This window comes from Simochromis diagramma, unplaced genomic scaffold (genome assembly GCF_900408965.1).
Source record: "Simochromis diagramma unplaced genomic scaffold, fSimDia1.1 OVJJ01000256.1, whole genome shotgun sequence".
In the NCBI taxonomy this organism is placed as follows: domain Eukaryota; kingdom Metazoa; phylum Chordata; class Actinopteri; order Cichliformes; family Cichlidae; genus Simochromis; species Simochromis diagramma.
This window is the reverse complement of record NW_024386921.1, coordinates 1-18,677: the sequence shown is the minus strand read 5'-3', so window position 1 is coordinate 18,677 and position 18,677 is coordinate 1. Positions and strand designations below refer to the sequence as shown.

Here is an 18,677-nt window from a genome sequence, read left to right as displayed (position 1 = left end):
GTCCGTCTGATCTTCCAGCAATTCACAACACCCCCGCTGAGAGAGAACAAAGACGAGCCCTTCTTAATCAAAGTGCACTGGATTAAGAAGCAGAAAAAAACATCACAGAGATACTACCTCCCTGCCATTATGGGAATTGGAAAACAACCTGAATCTGCACTTCAAATGAGCCGTCCGTGACCCTGAAGTAGGAGAAAGGCATTTTAATCTTTGTTAATTCGTCAAGTGTAAAAGGGCTGCCGTGAAAAGAGCAGGTACACACTGTACCCTGTTTGGGCTTCTGTTGAATAAATGTCTTCTTTAAACGTACACTGTGCTTTCCATATGCGAGCACACTGATAACAGTTAAAACATACTATGAGCCATGCAACAACACTTTCTGCCCACACTGAGTCATATTTTATTAACACACCCTCTGAAGCTGAATCATCCCATCTTTCCTCTAGATTTGCAGATAAGCTGAAAAACACACATTCTATTGAAACCATGTATATTTCACGGACCGAAATATAGTCTGTACTGATACTCAACATGACGACGGGCAAGAATAAATTGGACATCTTCAGGCTGAGGTGGTAAAATATAAACAGTATATGAATTCAGTCACAGTTGAGAACTCTGAGTACAAGTTCCATTTGCAAGACGAGAAAGGATGACACTGCCATCATGTGGATAAAAGGTGTAAAGTGTTGTTCTAAACTGCAGGCTATTATGTACAGCAAGAACTCAAGCATGTGCATGTGTGCATTTTGGGGCCCAGCCTGCGTAGAAGGGGGCAGTCAGTGGAGAGCAGCCTGCTGACACTGAGGTATGTGTCTTTTCTAATGAGATTTATTGGGCTCCAGATGTTCCTAGTTATGAAGATGTGTGCTTGAGATTTAGGAGGGTGAGATCTGCACCCTGTCAGAGTCACAGAGGGGTGCTGTTTTACTGTCTGTCACCCACCTCACACCCCCACCTCATCTCATAGGTGGCCTCTTAACCTGACAACACCCACACCTCCTTTGTCTCTCGCCAACACAAGCGTGCACTGATGTGACTCAAGATTTTATAAATGCACAAGAATATAAAAGGCACCATATATTGTGAGCAAATGCACCACATGAAGTATATACAAAGCAATCTGGGCAGTCTAATGTACACTTTAGGAAGATAAAGATGTCGACATTCCCACAACCGAAGATTCTCTGTGTTCAACTTAACAGACAAACACTGAGGAGTTGTTCTTATTGCTCTAAATCCAGTTTACAATGTCCAACATATTGAAGAGGTGAGACCATTTTAAAAACAAAAGAAGAAGCCAGTGCATGTGTTGTAAAATATTCAAAATAGTATGTCAACATTTTCCTCATTTCATGAAGTTAAAAACAAAAATCTTGGCTCAGCGTTACTGTGGCATTATACCCTCTCAAAATGGCACTTTTATTGCTAGTAGTGGTTGAAGTGCATCTTGACGACCTTCGGGATCATCTGTGAGTCTTGACGTTGACGCAGGCATCAGCTGCGCTCGCCACTTCGGTAAGTCTGGCAAAGCACCATAACCGCTGACCAGGATCCAGGCATCTTTTTCTACTAGCTGGCACAACATACTGTCACATTCCTCTTTGTCCTCCTCCTCCTCCTCTTGCTGCTCAGATGGCAGGCTGCAGCTTGGTCAGGTTCCTCTGGTGCATGCTGTGGTGGCGCACCAGCTCGTCAGAGCGGGCAAACTTCTTCTGACAGTTGGACCAGCGGCATGTAAAGGGCTTCTCACCTGACAAGGAGGGGACACGCAAAAAAAAGGGGGGGGAAACAGGAGAAAGCATTGCTTTAGAGTGAATTCAGTGAAGGCACTTATTGTGTGTAAATCAATTCGAATGGAGAAGTAGAAAATAAAGGTATACGCACTTGTTTTACCTGTATGAGTCCGAGTGTGTGTCTTAAGATGATCTGACCGTGAAAACTTTCTCTGACACGTCTCACACTGAAAGGGCTTCACTCCTACGCAGAGATGACGGTTGTTGTTGCACCGTCAGAAACATGAATGAGTGTGGAAACGGTAAGAAGAGGGTCAGAAGTTAAGTGTAAGATTAAATGGTTAAAAATTGCTATTAAGAAAATGTGATCAAATTTACTCTAGATTCATTCTAGATATGGGAATTCATGGATTATAATTGATCACTCTGGTTATGCAGCATTCAGTATTATCAATTAAATAAATACAAAATCACAATACATAGAAAAATTATTTGTTTCTCGTAGTGAATTAATTTCTAAATATTTATTTTGTTGTGTTCCTGGATTGAATGATATAGTTTTATGCATTACGGGGTCTTGAAGCAATAATGATGGCCGCTATATTTTTAGAAAGCAGTAAGAAGGTTTAAGAAAAAAGAGTTAAAAGGCGAATTAAGGCAGCAGCCAGGATTTTATAAATAATGAAACACTAATTACAATGACTCATTTCTCGCTTCAAAAAATATTCATTAATCATTCAAAACTGCCTCCTCCACACTACCAGGAAATTCAAAATCCTTTAAGTAATTACTTTTTAAATGTATTGTCCAAAAAGGAAACCTGATGTACCTATCTATAGTGGAATGAGGGATTAGATATACTATCTTAACACCACTCTACCTGTGTGTCTGCGCTGGTGTCTCTTTAACTGGTCCGAGCGAGAGAATCTGCGGCCACAGTCTGTGAAATCACACTGGTATGGTTTCTCTCCTGCAATACAAACCAGCCGTCATCATCGAAGCCTAAAGTCGTCACATTTCAAAGTGGGCAGGACAAATGAGTACAAATGTTCTAATCAGCCTCCACCTGTGTGTTTGCGGCCATGCATCTGCAGATGGGACAGTTTGAAGTATCTCTTGCTGCAGCCGGGATAAGCGCACACAAACGGTCTCTTCTCACTTGCCTCTGAAGTCTTCGCAGCAGGGGAAGTGATACCAGATACCCGTCTGACATCCTTTAAGAAGAAAGGAGAAGGATTTACACTGAGGAAGTTCACTTTCTGTCTTTGTTCATATGTGTGACCAAACCTGACTAACCTGAAGTCCTCTGAAGACACCGTGGGTGTGTATGTGGTACTGGGTGCTGACAAGCATGGGTGGAGGTGGGGCTATGGGGTCACTGTCATAGCTGGTTGGATGACCGCTGGTAGGCAGGAACAAAGTTACAAGTTAATTATAACAGTGGAGTATTTAGGACATAAATGCCATGTTTCCTGAGAGATTTCCAACTTGAACAAAAGCCTTTCTCCTCTTCTCTTCCAAACAATCCCTAAACACGCCTGCCTCTAACAATATATCCAGGGCCCTGAAGATATATTTTCTCACTCAGCTTGTAAATTTAGGTGACGGGATCCTACATAAACTTCATCTGAGACTTTTTTTTAATTTTTTGAGCAAGGAAAGCTTCGTCCCACATTCTTTAGCACAAATGGCCCCTTCTTTCTGTTTTCCTTCTTTTTTCTTCCTTTTTTAAAGTTTGAATGACTTTATAGTAGCCTAAACCAGAAAACCTTCAAATACTCAACTCAGTATTTAGAACATGCATTAGAAGTGAAAGACTGCACATAAACAAAGCACCAGTGAAGACTAAAAACTGCACCATATGGTGTTGAAAATAAAAAGCGACAAAGTCTCACCTCTTCATAGATGATGCCAAGGAGTTCATTTGGTTCCATGTTACACACTCCAGCTGAGATGCCATTTGGTACAGGTTATCACTGAGTAAAACATACAGCATACGGCATTAACAGGGTTAACACTGCACTTACAGCAGAGTTAGGAAAGCGGGGGAAAGTAATTTATAGGCTATGTTCAGGTTTTTTTAAATTTATTATTTGGTTACTTTTTGGAAATAACCTTGAAATTAATAATCACAGACAAGATTTACTCTGAATTCCTCCTGACAGTTTTCTTCCCTTGTACATAAAATGAAGATGTTTCATTCAGGGGAAGTCCAAATGGTTCACTTATTAACACATGCTGTCCACCCACCACACTCCTCACTGGCCTCATTAAAAGACACAGGCACTGAGCCATTCTTTACCTTGGCAGATCACACTACTTCACACAGACACACACAAACACAGCACACAAACTCGCACACTTGAAGATGGGATTGTGCACTCATTGTGGGGGTGAGAGCCTCTGTGCCTAGTACACCCTGGACCCGTGGATGACATCACTCTGTCCTCGGTATCATTAATGGCGGGAAACACTTTCAGGGGAATTCTGGACCACATTCCTTCAGAAGTCCTTGAGAGAAGGATTGCGATGGCTCACTAATCAGTTCTGAACTATGTAAAACTGTGCAAAGACTCACTGATATCTGACATATATACACCATGTGTATGAGCGCGTGCACCCGTGTGCGTGTTTGTTTGAGGGTTTCCAGTTCATGCAATAGCTCTAACAACAGTGCAGTCTTCCCCGTTCTTATCAGCTGCCGTCCCAGTATTTGAGTTGTACATGTTCCTTTTCTTCAACAACATCGCTGGCCGGCATTTGAAGAATTTCATCCTAATTTACTCTTTGAGATGTTTTCCATCCAAACGAAAACAAGTGAGAAACACATCTACAGATTCAAATAAGCAGATTTTCAGTGGCAGCTTCTCCACAACTCTCACTTTCACTTAACATTTCTCCTTTTTACTTTTCTCCTCATTTTTCCTGAGGGTGGACTGAGACACATCAGCAGTAGATCGCTTAAGTGTTTGTTTTGGCCTGCTGAGCACCAGTGGGCAGCACTTAACCTCAGAACAAATTTGGATTCACAACCCAGACGCTGTAGAGGCAAACACGGGGCTTAATGTGGGATCAGGGAGAGTTCACACTTCTAAAAATTACCAGCAAGTGAGCAAGCTGCATATGGTGTCAGTGGAAAGAATCTGACATTAACTGATGACTGAGGACCAGAAAAAAGGGGAAATAAAGCAAAAACAAACTCATACAGGGATAAATTATTGTACCTGTTGTAATTTCGCAGCAGCAGCGCTTGGCTGCTCGGACAAGAGTCTGAAGGATTATGGCAGCCGAACATAGGATTAGGCGCTGGAAATTGCTGGTCAACTAAATCAAACGAAAAAAATACAAAGGCTGGTTTAAAATATGGATGCAGTGTTTACAACAATTTCATTTTCAGATTTTAAAATAATATGCTTTTTTTAAATGAAAAGCTGGGAGTCTAGAAAAGATCATGAAACTGTGAAATACATAGAAAAAAACAGAAAACACTGAACACATTGTTAATTTTAGTGGTTTTTGGTTAAAACTATATATTACATACAATATATCACTGTTCCACTTGCGATATAAATGCTTCTAAACCATTGATATTATATTGAATCATTTTTCCAGACACACTAAATTTATTTGTAAAACAAATATGAGTTCATTTCAAAGACACATGAACGGCAAGAGAGAAAAAATAACAGAATGGAGAACAGGTCGTTGAGAACCACTGGTCCTTTTCAGGTTCACATAGTATATTGGTCCCTAGACAGTTTTTGACATTCCAACAGAGTCGCATAAAGCCATTTCCTCAAGTTATAATTTCCAGAATCATTAACCTTTTGTATGCTTGAAGAGCAGAGGGAGAGTGTGTTTATGTATGTCTGCGTATATGAATATGTGTGCAGACAGAGATGGGGAGAGATGAAGGGAAATGGATAATAGCGGTTCTGTTGTGATATGAAAAATGATGGGTTACTTATATAACCTTGCTGTGACACGACAGCCTTCCAGTCTGCAGATCAAATGAAAAGGCGCCGGGGCGTAAAGAGTTACCTATGCCGTTTGGCGGTGACAGTGTCTCCTCGTGTTTGAATGACAGGCTGGAGAGCTGAGGAGTGTGGTGAGACGGCGTGTGACCGTAACTGGGATTGCTGTCTAAACCGACTGCTCCGTAACCTGAGAGAAAAAACAAAAACAACAAAAAAGAGAGGTGATGGAAATAAAATGAGCCTATTTGCCTGCTCGAGTCATCAGATCATCATCTCAAACATCACTGCAACATTCTGAAGCTTGCAAAGTCTTCAGTATCTGGTCAGTTATCTATATCCCCTTGATAGTAGCTCTTAGTCCCTGGCAGGCTTACCGCAGGGAGACATTCATCGCACTACTAAATCCTCTTTCCTTGTAACATATTCTTTTTCCCCCCATCTATCTTTGGCTTTGTGGTTGCATTATTTATGGCAGGTGGAAAAAGAAATTTGGCAGACACACCACAGATGGACTGATGTGAGCTACTGTAGCATATGCTTTGTAAAAAAAAAAAATAGAAGGGGAGAGAAAATTTTAAAGAGTATCATTTTAGTTATTTGACGGGGAAAGAAACATGTAACGAAAACTATTTTGATGTATTCTGCTGTAGCACACAAGTATTGTACAATCACAAGGAAAGTGAATGTGATGTTTATTTTACAAACACAGTATGGACAGTTTGTGATACCCAGCGTCAGGCCCAAAAGGGATGTCAGTAAATTTCTAAGAAAAATGACTCACAAACTCCCTGATTCATGCAACTTGCAGAAAACCACTCTGTTTTATCACTTCATCAAAAACTACTTTGCGCTGGGCAAAGAAGTCTCACATGCACACTTCCTCTGAAAGCAGCAGGCAAACATGTAGGTTAAATGTACCCCAGCAGATAGCAAATGCAAGAATTGTTTATGACAGTGGCAGATGTGTCTTATCTCCTGTACAGAAACATTGAAACAAAATTTATGTAGTTTCATTTTTAATTATGATTCCAGATAAGAACCAAACTAATCTTCTGTTTTGTATAAAAAGTTGCTCAAACAGCAGCTGAAGTCAAAGGACTCAATTTTTATTTTTTATACTTACACTTTTTATGTGATAAGTATACATGCAATACTGTGTTAATTAAACCCAAAACTGAGAGGTAATAATAATGATGATGCCAAAGGATTTGTTGTGATTTGAAATGACCTAGTAAAGAACATGACATGCTGCTCAGACACAACATTACTGACAACACTCTTAAACATCAAGAGCACATTTAATGGCAGTATAGAATGATGCTGTCTCTAAAAAAACATTTTATTGATTGATGGTATCACAGAATGGATTAGCAGTAAGAATGCTTACCCTGATTCCTAGGTGTAGGAGGGCTGTCCACACAGCTGGGCAGGTAGGTTCCATTGGGAAACATTCTTGGCTGGTTTGAAGGTGGTTCTCCAAAGGCCCCGGTCCGACAGGGGCCCGAGCCTGTAAATTGGCCAGTGAAATGCACTGTGAAGGCCCCAAGTCCACAGTGAGGGTCCTCTATCGGGTCAGCGGTGCCCCAGCCAGGCTCCTGCTTGATGAGGGAATGGTGGGAGGGCAGGGAGCTGTATGGAGAGCCAGGGTGGAGGTCCAGCATCTGGGTCCACGGGCCCCCGCCAACAGACATCCCACAGCCGCCACCAGCTCCTGGTAAGGATGGCACAGGAGGCGCAGGTTGTAAAAGGGTCAGATCGCGAACATCTGAGCCCAGTGACATGGTTCCACACGGTTCGGTCAACATTAGCGAAGGAGATTCAAGAAAATCCAGTCCAAAAAAGTAGTGATCGTATTCCAAAAGAAGGTACAACTAAGAAATCACAGTAACATTAATGAACTCTTAAGCGCGTAACAAAAACAATATCTGAAGAAACAAGAAGCATGGAGGAAATACTTCTGCAGAAACAGACATCAGTGGTCACAATGCGCTAGAGGAGCCATGTTTCCAATCTTTTGTGAGAAAGTGAATAATGAAAATAACTGACTGTTGAACAAAATCTGGATGCCAAATTTCAGGCTCCCTGGGTACCTGCCGTGGATTTGAAGTGGGAGCCTGTGAGATAAACAGTTCCTTGTTCCTCTGTCTCTATAATGTCTGGCTTTCCTTATTCTCTTGAAGGCTCAAATACTGAATAACTCAGTGAAGAAGGGGAGGAGCAAGAGAGGATGAGAAGAGGATGACTCCCTTGCTTTTCCCCAGCCAGCTGAGACTGCAAATCTTTTTATTGTTTTTACAGACTGCACTTCTGAGTAGATTCTAACTAATGTCACATTTAGATTAGAGGGTGTTGTTCTTCCTTCTTTGTTCAAGTTTAAGCGTTTCTCATCGATTGCACGTACATGTGCACGAAAGAGGGAGTCAGTGTTACATGTCCAGTGTTCAGGATGCAGAACAAACTAGAAACCTGAGCAACTAAAAATACAATTTGAAAATAAAAAATGTTTTCAAACATGTGTTCAAAAACAGCAAAATGAAAATGTTAGTCAGTGCACTGGTGACCTGAGCCGTTCTTCCAAATGCTTATCGTTCTGGACTCCTATGACTCTGACTCTGACTCATTTGTTTTCAGAAATATACACTTTCAAAATTTATACTTACTGGATGAAGCAACAGTTTAGCGAGCAGCAAGACAGCTGCTTGCAAAAAACACTGCACTAGACTGAATAAAATTACAGGTGAAACAGTAATTGCTCAAAATGTAAAAATGGTAAAAACAAAAATGCATAAAATGTGGCCAGAATGTTTCCATTTTGGATATGGTACTGTTTTTTACTAAAAGCAGCTCACATAAACTCCAGGGCCTTGGACCAAAGCCACACCACACTGAGGGATAATTATTTATTAGAAGAGAGGGTGTGTGTGTGTGTGTGTGTGTGTGTGTGTGTGTGTGTGTGTGTGTGTGTGTGTGTGTGTGTGCGTGCGCGCGCACATGTGTATCTGTGTGTGTATGAGCACGTTAAAGATTGGGTTTTGACCTTAACTCTAGCTTAACTCAGAGGAACTGCACAGGAATGCAGTAACTTCAATATGCCTATAAAAACCAAGACAGCTGCTTTGGATCTTTTAACATTACAGTATTTGTGCGATCAGCACTCGGGTTCCTCCTTCTTTTCTTTAAAAGCTTGAAAGAATCACAATATGTGCTATAAGCAGTGCAGTAAAACAATCAATCATAGCTGGCCCGAGATAAGACCATGGTAATCATCAAGCTAAAAGAGTGCTTGTATCGTTTTTAGCATTTGTTTAAAATGTATAAAAAATGTGATTTGGTATTGGATTAATGAGGTCCATGTTAGAAATCTTGAAACATGGATTATGTGCAAAAACTGTCTGTCCTCACCATGCCTATCGACTGAGAAAACTGGGATCTAAAACACAAAACGTACTATTTCTCGTATAGCCCAGAGTGTGTGGGTAATATGCTCATACTCTGTGTATAATGTTTGTTCTTTTCCTCCTGGGGACATGAATGAGAGCAAAAAGAGCAAAAGTCTTAAGTAGTCTGTCACTTCCAATTACTTTAACTCTGAACCGATGCCAAATTGGATAACTTTACGATTCAGACCACAATACTGTGGATAAATTGTCCATCGGTGAACTAGTGTCACGGTTCTGGGTCCGTTGGACCCAGTATTTTGAGTTCATTATGTTTTGGTACTTTTGCATCATGGATTTTCCTTTATGTTTCTCTGGTACTTTGTGTTTCAGTTATCTTGGTGTTTTTCTATATTATGATTTATGATCTGATACTGTTGTGATTATGATTATCATTTAGTAGCCTTTGGTCAGTGTCAAGTCTGTCTCTTTCATGTCTGTGTCTTACGCTGTCAAGTTCCGGTTATCATGTCTGCGTCTCATTATGTTTCCTATTTTATTTGGAAGAGATCCTGTGCTTTTATATCATGGTTTATGTTTTGAGTCCTTTGATGTACTGTTTCTTGTTTCCCTGGATCTCAGTTATGGTTATCTTAGCTTTAGCTCTTTGGCTTTGTTATATGGCTTCCCTGTGTTCCATGTTATGTCCACTGTGATGTTTTGTACCACGTTTCAGGTTCCTATGTTCTGTCTCCCCAGTTGCTGTTTAGTTTGCGTGTTTTAGAATTCAGTCAGTGTGTTTCCTGTTCTACTTTGAAGGTCCATGTCTCATGTGAGTGTTTCTAGCTTTGCTTGTCTCGTCAGTCCTGATTTCTCCCAGCTGTGCCCTCCTTCTGTGTCTCATTCCCTCGTTATCCCTCTGTGTATTTAAGCCCTGTGTTTCTCTTTGTCAGTGTCGTAGTCTCCCTCATGCTGTGTGTGAGTCTCCCTGTGGTTCCTGGTATACTTTATGTTTAGCTTTCCCAGTTTAGTTAAGTACTGTTTTTGTGTTTCACCTTTTGCCAGCATTAAAGCTGTGTTTTTGAGTTTACGTTTTGTCTCCGTGAGTTTGCGTTTGGGTCCTCTCCTGCCTGCCACACAGCCGAATCATGACAATTAGTGTGAGACATGGTAAGAGTGTTAACCAGTTTCTTTCATCACTTTCTCCAATGTAATTCAAGAAATGTTATTGACCCCAGAATCAACTTAAAAAGAAGTGGTGGGTTAGTTACTTTTGAAATGGGAAACAAAAAGAGAAGGAAACAGTGAAGGAAAGAGGTGACAAGCTGCTTTGAGTGATGAAATAACCCGACAAACTGCTGAAGTAGCGTTACAGAGACAATTGTCAGTCATTGTTGCAAAATTACAGTGATGCGTCTTTCAGTACTCATGGTAAGTACTTTGAATTGCTGCTTTCTGAAATATTCCAGGAATTTATTGACCATATCTGATGAAATCCATTACAGTGGTCATAACCTTACGATGCCCTTAAAATTTAAAGCACAGATTCATCTGGGTGGTTTGCGGACATGGAGAAGATTAAGAGTTTTCCGACTTGCTCTATTCTTGGAAATAAACAAGTGCAAAGGCAGCCCCACATCCCTGAGGAACACGCTGACATTTAGAGGATGTCCACATCGCAGATTTGAAAATAGAAGCGAAGAAAATTAATTCTCTCCAATGCAGTTTTTAAAAACCTTGTGTGGTCCGCCCATCACAAACAACAGAAACTAAAATGATGTCCTTATGGACAAAAGGTTGTGGAACAATTAAAAGTATCTTGTCAAACTTAGAAAGAGAAAGAGGAGGAAATGCAGTGTGTCTGAGCCAAGGCAAACGCTGGCCGTGCCTTCCAGAGTGGAGCCTTTAATGGGAATTCATCAAAGGTGACAGGGTCGGGAGAAAACAACCCTTTCAAAGCCTTATGACGAATGGCAGTCCCCAAATACACCCATTCTTCAGATCGATCTATGGTTAACTCAGGGTTAAAACAACATTACTGTGCAGTAGAAAGGAAATGGTCAATACTGCCTCTGACCCCTAACAAGAAATACACAAGACTGGAACTTTCTACAGCACGATGACTAGGGGGAATTTGAGAAGCCAGAGAGATGCATGATAACTACAGAGATATTTGACCTTGCAGGACAGATGCAAAATAAATTACTTTTTCCATTTTTAATAAACATCTGCGTTCAAGCTATTGGATCTGAACATAGGTTACAAGGCAGTTCTGTTTTTTCAAAACAAGAGCACTGCTGATTTAAAATGATTTATTAACATTTTTGAAAATTAGTAATCAGCAGTGCAGTAGCTTTGTTATAGCATTTAACAGCAGCAGAGAAATGCCCAAGAGCAGCAGTGTGTTAGTTTGATGTGCTGAGAGTGGCACAGAAAAACCCAAATCCCTGCTTATTTCTAAATATGCTGGTTTCTGTTAAACAGGGAAGGGTACACATGGAACTGTTTGTTCCTTACTTCAAATTACTTTTGTCTTCTTAAAGAGAACACCAAGCTATGTTTTATAAAGCTTGTACACTTGTTTTAATTAGCCCATATCAACTCCAAGCACTCTTCAAAGCGTGGTATATCAGACTGGAGATAAGAAACAGAGAAGAAAGGTCTGTGGGAGAATGTGCAGTTCTACAGGTCACGTGTCAGCCTCAACACTTGTCCAGTGATGTTTTAAAACACCCACTGGTTTCTTCTTATTGGCCATTTTTATTCATTTGAAAAGCTTCAGTAGGTGAGCCTCTGTGAAATGCAAAAAGGAAATCACTCACTTCCCACTTTTAGGTACACCTTGATAGTTACAATAGGGACTCAGCCCCCCTTTTTCCACCAGAACTGCCCAAATTCTTCGTGGCATGGATTCAACAAGGTGTTGGAAACATTCTTCAGCAATCTTGGTCCATATTCACATGACAGTTGCTGCAGATTGTCAGCTGCACATCCACGATGCAAATCTCTCATTCCACCACATCCCAAAGGTGCTTTATTAGACTCAGATCTGGTGACTGTGGAAGTCATTTGAGTACAGTGAACTCACTTTCAAACTCAAGAAACCAGTTTCAGATGATCTGAGCTTTATGAGAGCATTGTATGATTCACTGTACACTGTCATCAGGGATAAAGAGATAGGCATGGGCAGCAGCAATACTCAGATGTTTAAATGATGCTAGGTTGGTACTAAGTGGCCTGAAATGTCTCAAGAAAACACCACCTACAATAGCCTTAATTGCAGATACAAAACAGGATGCAGCCATACTTTCATGTTGCCTACGCCAAATTCTGACCCTACCATCAGAATGTAAGAGCACAAATTTTGTAAGACAAGGCAACGTTTTTAACAAACCTCTGTTGTCCAGTTTTGGTGAATCTGCTTGAAATGCAACCTCAGTTTAGTGTGAGTTTAGCGTTCTTAGCTAACAGGAGTAGCAGCCGATGTGGTTTTCTGCTGCTGTAGCCCGTCTTTTCTTCCTATCTTGGTTGTAACAAGTGGTTATTTGAGTCACTGTTGCTTATCTATCAGCTCGAAGCAGTCTGGCCATACTTCTCTGACCTCTCGCTCATCAGCATGGTATGTTTGCCGGAGAAGTATTGCTAAATGGATATTTTTCTCTTTTTTGGAACATTCTCTTTAAACCCTGGACATTGGTGTGCAGAAAATTCCAGTAGATCAGCAGTTTCTCAAGTACTCAGACCAGCACATCTGTCAGCAACAACAGCACCACACTTAAATGACTTTTTTCCTCATTCTGATGCCCAGTTTGAACTTTAGCAGGTCATCTTGACCACGGCACATGCTTAAATGATTGAGTTGCTGCCATGTGGTTGGCTCATTAGATATTTGCATTAATAAGCAGCTTAACAAGTATATCTAACAAAACTCAACCAAGATAAATGCTTTCAAAAAAAAGAATGTCTTTAAAATGCATTTCTGAAAGCTTTATTGATCTCAATAAATTATACAGATCATTACACTAGTTTTTTTTCTCATTACACGACTCATTACACACTAGTAAAGACACAAATACATGAATTAATTGTAAAAGGAAATGAAACAATAAGCAAATTGAGCACTGTAGTTTTTAGCTTGTAGCTATTTTCAGTAGCAGAATAACACGTCATCCACCAACAAGAAACAGGGTGGTATGTGTGTGATTAACGAACAGCAACAAATGTCAGCACTCTTGTTCATTACAACATGTTAGTCTGCATTTTCTTTACGAGTTGTGGGACAATGAAGCATTAAGGCACAGAAAGAAAGAAAAAACATTTTTAATGATATCCAACGACAAGAAGAGTTTGAATTGTTTTGTTGCTACTATTGGTGATCTGTTAAAGAACAACTATAAATAAAGGCACTTTATTCACATGTTTGTATTTGTAATCTCTACTTTCAAAAAGGTAAATGAGCCTTGTGCAAGCCACCAAAGATAATGATACCGACCTTGCATAAAGCATTGATTAAAACGTCTGGCCATAAGATGACTACATGACCTACATCTCACTCTGGGACATATCTGTGACTCAGAAGGTTAAAATTCTGTTAAGAGTGGTTTGTGTCACTTTATGGGAATGTATAAGTACAAGCATAAGCATATGACGCATCATCATCATTAACCCGCAATCTGAAATGAGAATAATAATAATAATTATCATTATTATTATTATTATTATAGAAGTTAAGAAACCAACTTTGAATTCTGAGGAAAGTGTAAATTATTTTACACTCATTTCATATGTCAGTGCCGCACTAGTGAGTTTCCCTCAGTGATGTCTCATCCTAGCAGATGGGTGTGTGTCAAGATCAAGGTCAGTCTTTATCGGTTCTTTACAGTAATTCACAACCTCTTCCACGCGGTCGCACCCTAGCAGCTGTGGCTGAGGCTTACACAGTCATCAGAAAACATTTTAAGATATCTGTAGCGGTTAGAGACTGTTGTCATACCCTCGAGGCTCATTCTGAAGGTAGGTGAGGAAATGTTTACAGGATAACTATGAGATATGCGAACAGTGATGGGAAAATATACAAGTTACCGCAATCAGCACAAAATGAGACCGTGAACTCTGACACATGGTTGTAAGGAAATACCGATTTGCTGCAATTTTCTCAGTCCTGATACAAACATATAATAAAGCTTTTGTATATATTGATATTGGTTTACAGAAATCCACTGACTATCAAAGTCCTGAAAGCAGAAGCAGAAGAGGAACAGCAGCAATGTTTTACTCTAGTTTAGTAAACATTAGTGGAAAAACACAAAAACACCTGTTTTATTTGTCGTTATTTGTCATTCACCTGGCCCTTTTTCAGAGTTTCTACTCATTTTTTAGATTTTTTTTATCCGTTCTAGTGATCAGCTGAGCTAAAATGATTTTTACATTCATGTAAATGTTGAAAATAACAACATCAACAATGCAGTTATAGACTCAACACTGGAAATACATTTTCGGTACACTGGATGTAGAAAATGGATGGATGTGAAAAGTACTTAAACTTTAGGAGGTTGATCATCAGATATGATCAGATACTGGCATCTCTGAAAAACAAAGCAACAAATCAGAGAAGTTTGACTCCCTACTATAAACAAAAACACAGGCCAAAATGCAAATACCTCATAAGCATGGAAGGAAAAGTTGATGTCCTAATGTAAACGATCTGTCGATCCTGGGTCATGTTGACCCAGCATTCTTAGTTTTCATGTGTTTTTGTATTTTGTTCTTTATTTATGCCATGGTTCCTAGGTTGTTCTGTTAAGATGTTGCTTATTTGATTTCCCCTCGTGACTTTACCCCCTGTGTGCCCCCTCTGTGTATCTGTAAGTCCTCGTTTCCCCTCCTTGTGTTTATTCCTTGTCTTCCCCAGCCCGTTATGTCTGTGCTCTCCCTGTGCTCTCTCTCCCCCCTGGTCTGCCTCTGTGTGCTTCCTGTTTTACTTTGATGGTCTCCCATCAGTGTTGTGTTTGCTCCTGCCGTGTCTTGTTATGGTTATCAGTGTCACCTGTGTTCCCCGTGTGCTCCCACTTCCCTCGTTAACCCTCTGTGTATTTATGTCCACATCTCCTTCAGTTCAGTGTCGTGTCGTCAACGGCTCTCCCTTCCCTGTGTTCCCTTCCCTGTGTTCCCTTCCCTGTGTTCCCTCGGTCCTCGATTTAGCATTCCCAGTTTAGTTCTGTTTCTTTGTGAAGCCTGCAATAAAGCAGAGATTTTGAGTTCAGCCTTTGTCTCCGTGAGTTTTGCATTTGGGTCCTCATCTGCCTGCACACAGCTAGTTCATGACACGATCTGTTTGGCCTGGAAAATAAGTCTGTTGCTCTATTAAAAGAAAACAACAACAACCTAAGTTTGTTTGTTTCAACACTGTGAGACACTGTGACGTAAACAACACATCTTCACCACTCAATTTTTTCCATTCCCAAGTCTTGTATAGCACTGCCGCATGCCATTCACTTGTCTTCTTACTTCATTACTCCGTGTATTGTCCTGTCTCCTGTCCTCTTTTCTTTTCTCTTTCAGCCCTCCCCCACCTTCTACCCAACCAGTTTGCTAGATGTTCCTTCCTCTTAAAGAGATTTTTTCTTTCCCACCGTCACAAAGTGTTTCTCACAGGGGGGCTGATTGATGGTTGTGGTTTTATCCAGAATACTGTAGGATCTTTCCCGTACAGTATAAAGCACCTTGCCCCGACTCCGTTGTTATGATTTGGTAAGATATAAATAAAGCTGAATTGAATTGAACTGAAAACCCTAAATAATTTCTGGAAAAAGAAAAAAACACAATTCTGCTTTTTTTTGTCAGTTACATTCATTACTGAGAAAGTTTTAACGGTTGTCTGTTCTCTGTCTTCACCATTGCATTTATCAGCACTGATGAAACAGTCTAAACAGAATCTTGCAGTTACAGGGTCACGTAGTTGAACATGCCTCTAATTAGTATTTCTGAGCTCTGGCATCTATAGCTTCGCGCCAGACATTGCACAATGTATCCCTGGTGGAAACACATTAGATTTTTTTTTGACTGTGTCTGTGACTTTTAAACTCTTATTGCCCCTACTAGCCTGTGAGAGTGTGTAATATAAACACTCTCTGATGACAAGAGGCCATTCCATCATCGACAGAGCCACAGTTTCTAGTGTAGCGACTCAATCTATCTAGCCAGGAACGCCAGAATTCCTGGAAAACAGCAGCTTTTATTCCCTGCTGATGCCATTAGGTTGAAACAGAGCACACAAATTCCACATTGAGGGATTAGCAACTTCAGATAACTCAAAACCACAAATGCAAACTCACACTGATTGATTGCTGTGATCCTCAGTGTGATATAAAGCGGAGCATTATGTGAGATAACAGCGGTAAGATAACAATGGTATTTGATTTTTTTTTTTTCTGGTGATCTAAAGACTTTTTTTTTTCACCCATCTAGAAGGTGTACACAACACAGCCGATCACCAGAAATTCTATGTGGACTAAAAAAAAATTTTCACACGTGCAAAGGTGTGACATTAGCTGCAGTGCATGATTGATTATCTGCTTGAAGAGGAGATAAGTGATCACAAGAATAAACAGGCATTCAGTTTGATGAGACTGCTCATCAAACATGTATTCAGAGCGTGAAAATGAAACACACAAAACTGCAAAGGACATTACACAGGCTTATTGTATATCCATTTCCTGTAGACTTAACCACAATTACCAGTTGCCCTTACAATTATGTTGAATTTAACCTAATCAGCACTTTTTTAGCCTCAGGACTTTTTTAAAAACTATTTAAAGAGGATTAAAGACAACTTTCAAACCAAAATAACTTCAGTATGGAGCAGAAAAGGTAAATAAAATAAAATAACCAGTTTACTAGTTTCTGTGCTAGTAAACTGGTTATTGTGAAATAAATAAATAAAAACCCAGAGGTCATCAAAGTATACATTTCTTGCCTGCATTTATGAACAACAAAAGCCCATCAGATTGGCCCCATAGGATTTTATATGCCATGCAACACTTTGGCCTTAGACTTATTCATACTTAAGACTTTGACTTTAATGTTTTATTTGTTAACTGTATGTGTTTTTACCTTTTTTAAGGGAGGATGGGTCAGCTTATAAGTAATTAACAAGCAATTTGCTCCACCTAGAGAAATAGGGAAGTTACTCATGCGACGCTCTCTGACAAGGTCACTGGCTGATAGATGAGTCTGAGCAAGGGGATCTTTTGGAGACTGTGAAAGCAGGCAGAACTGTGGGAACCAGACAATTAGTGGGTGGAAGGTAGGCAGCCATGTTGGATGACAACCATGAGACTGGTTTACATGGATACTCATCACTTGGCTGGTCGACAGGGAGAAAACAGACACCTGGGCTCAACCAGCTATTATGACACAGTCATTTATCTTTGAGGAGGCTGAGCAGGCAATTCGCCAGCAGTTTAGCATGAAAGCGTGTGCAATTTCCCTTCAAGCAAATAGGGATGAAGTCAGTGCAGACATTTAACAATAAATATTTTTTCCAATTAGCTTTAGCAGACATATACTGTGGGTTGAGGAATATTAAAGATGGAGCATGAACCAACACCTAAAGTTCTTATTTGCATTTTAGTCATTTTTGAAGTTTTTCTATAGCTACAATGCAGTCTTTAAAAAAAATAGAAAGAAGTAATAGTTACAAGATAAACACATGAAAACTATCACTTTCTGTTCCCCCGAGAAAAATAACAACCTACTGTAACACAGACACACACACGTACAACAGGAGAATTGGAATTTACCATAACACAAGAGAAGAGAAGATTTTAATGAAAAATCTTTGGCAATGTCTACCATTATTTCACAACCTTATACGGGAACAATGCTTGACAAAAGCAGAATTACAACTAGCCTTTCACAAATTCTGCCAACAAAAACAAACAAATGAATAAAAGAGGGGAAAAATACACCCTAAGACACATCAGTGTCAGTACCTGAAAAAAGGGTGATATCTGCTGCTAGCCTATTTTCTTTCCTCTAAAGTCATCTATGCCAGTTTAGATTTTTAATGATATAAGACAGACTAAATCCCAGTTTAATACATGTACCAGGTACGGGCTCCTCTGAGTTAAAAGGTTTATTGCGCTCCAATTTCAGTGCTATTTTCAGAGCACTGTTCGACAAATATGATAAAGACTATTAAGCATCATAACATTCCATGACACTTTAAATACCTTTTAAAGAAGACAAAAACAATGTCTCACATGCACCTGGAGCTTCAAAGCACACAAAACTCTTATTCTGGACTTGAAATACACCAGGCACTTGACAACAGCTGTTAATCAGATAATGAAAGCCTCGGTGTTCACAAGCACACTGTAGAGAAATGGCTATAAATTCTTTGCCATGACAGCTCACAAGGGCAGGGAGATCTTGAAGCTGGATATCGTACCAGGCACTTGCCTTCCCAACAAGATGACGCATCATACGAGCACTATGATGAAACGCTTCTTCAGCCATTTCCCCCCGTCCACTATTTTGAGCTATTTATCCTCGATGCAACAGATTTAAGTTCCCTTTCTGTAAGT

At 40.0% G+C, this 18,677-nt stretch overlaps 1 protein-coding gene across 2 annotated transcripts; it reads right to left on the bottom strand.

Annotated features, from left to right (window-relative positions):
* Window positions 1-526: 526 nt before the first annotated feature.
* Window positions 527-7,894, bottom strand: LOC120736654 (Wilms tumor protein homolog). 2 transcript variants are annotated; one of them, XM_040036910.1, is made up of 9 exons: window positions 7,101-7,894; window positions 5,778-5,900; window positions 4,961-5,060; window positions 3,632-3,712; window positions 3,033-3,138; window positions 2,803-2,950; window positions 2,617-2,706; window positions 1,897-1,980; window positions 527-1,753 (listed from the first exon to the last, which is right to left on the bottom strand). In XM_040036910.1, exons 1-9 carry the CDS (start codon window positions 7,516-7,518, stop codon window positions 1,632-1,634), a joined length of 1,272 nt encoding a protein of 423 aa, XP_039892844.1. In that variant the 5' UTR covers window positions 7,519-7,894; the 3' UTR covers window positions 527-1,631. The 2 variants fall into 2 exon arrangements, with proteins under 2 accessions (XP_039892844.1, XP_039892843.1); XM_040036909.1 differs by having other exon boundaries at window positions 1,888-1,980; window positions 7,101-7,892.
* Window positions 7,895-18,677: the final 10,783 nt, after the last annotated feature.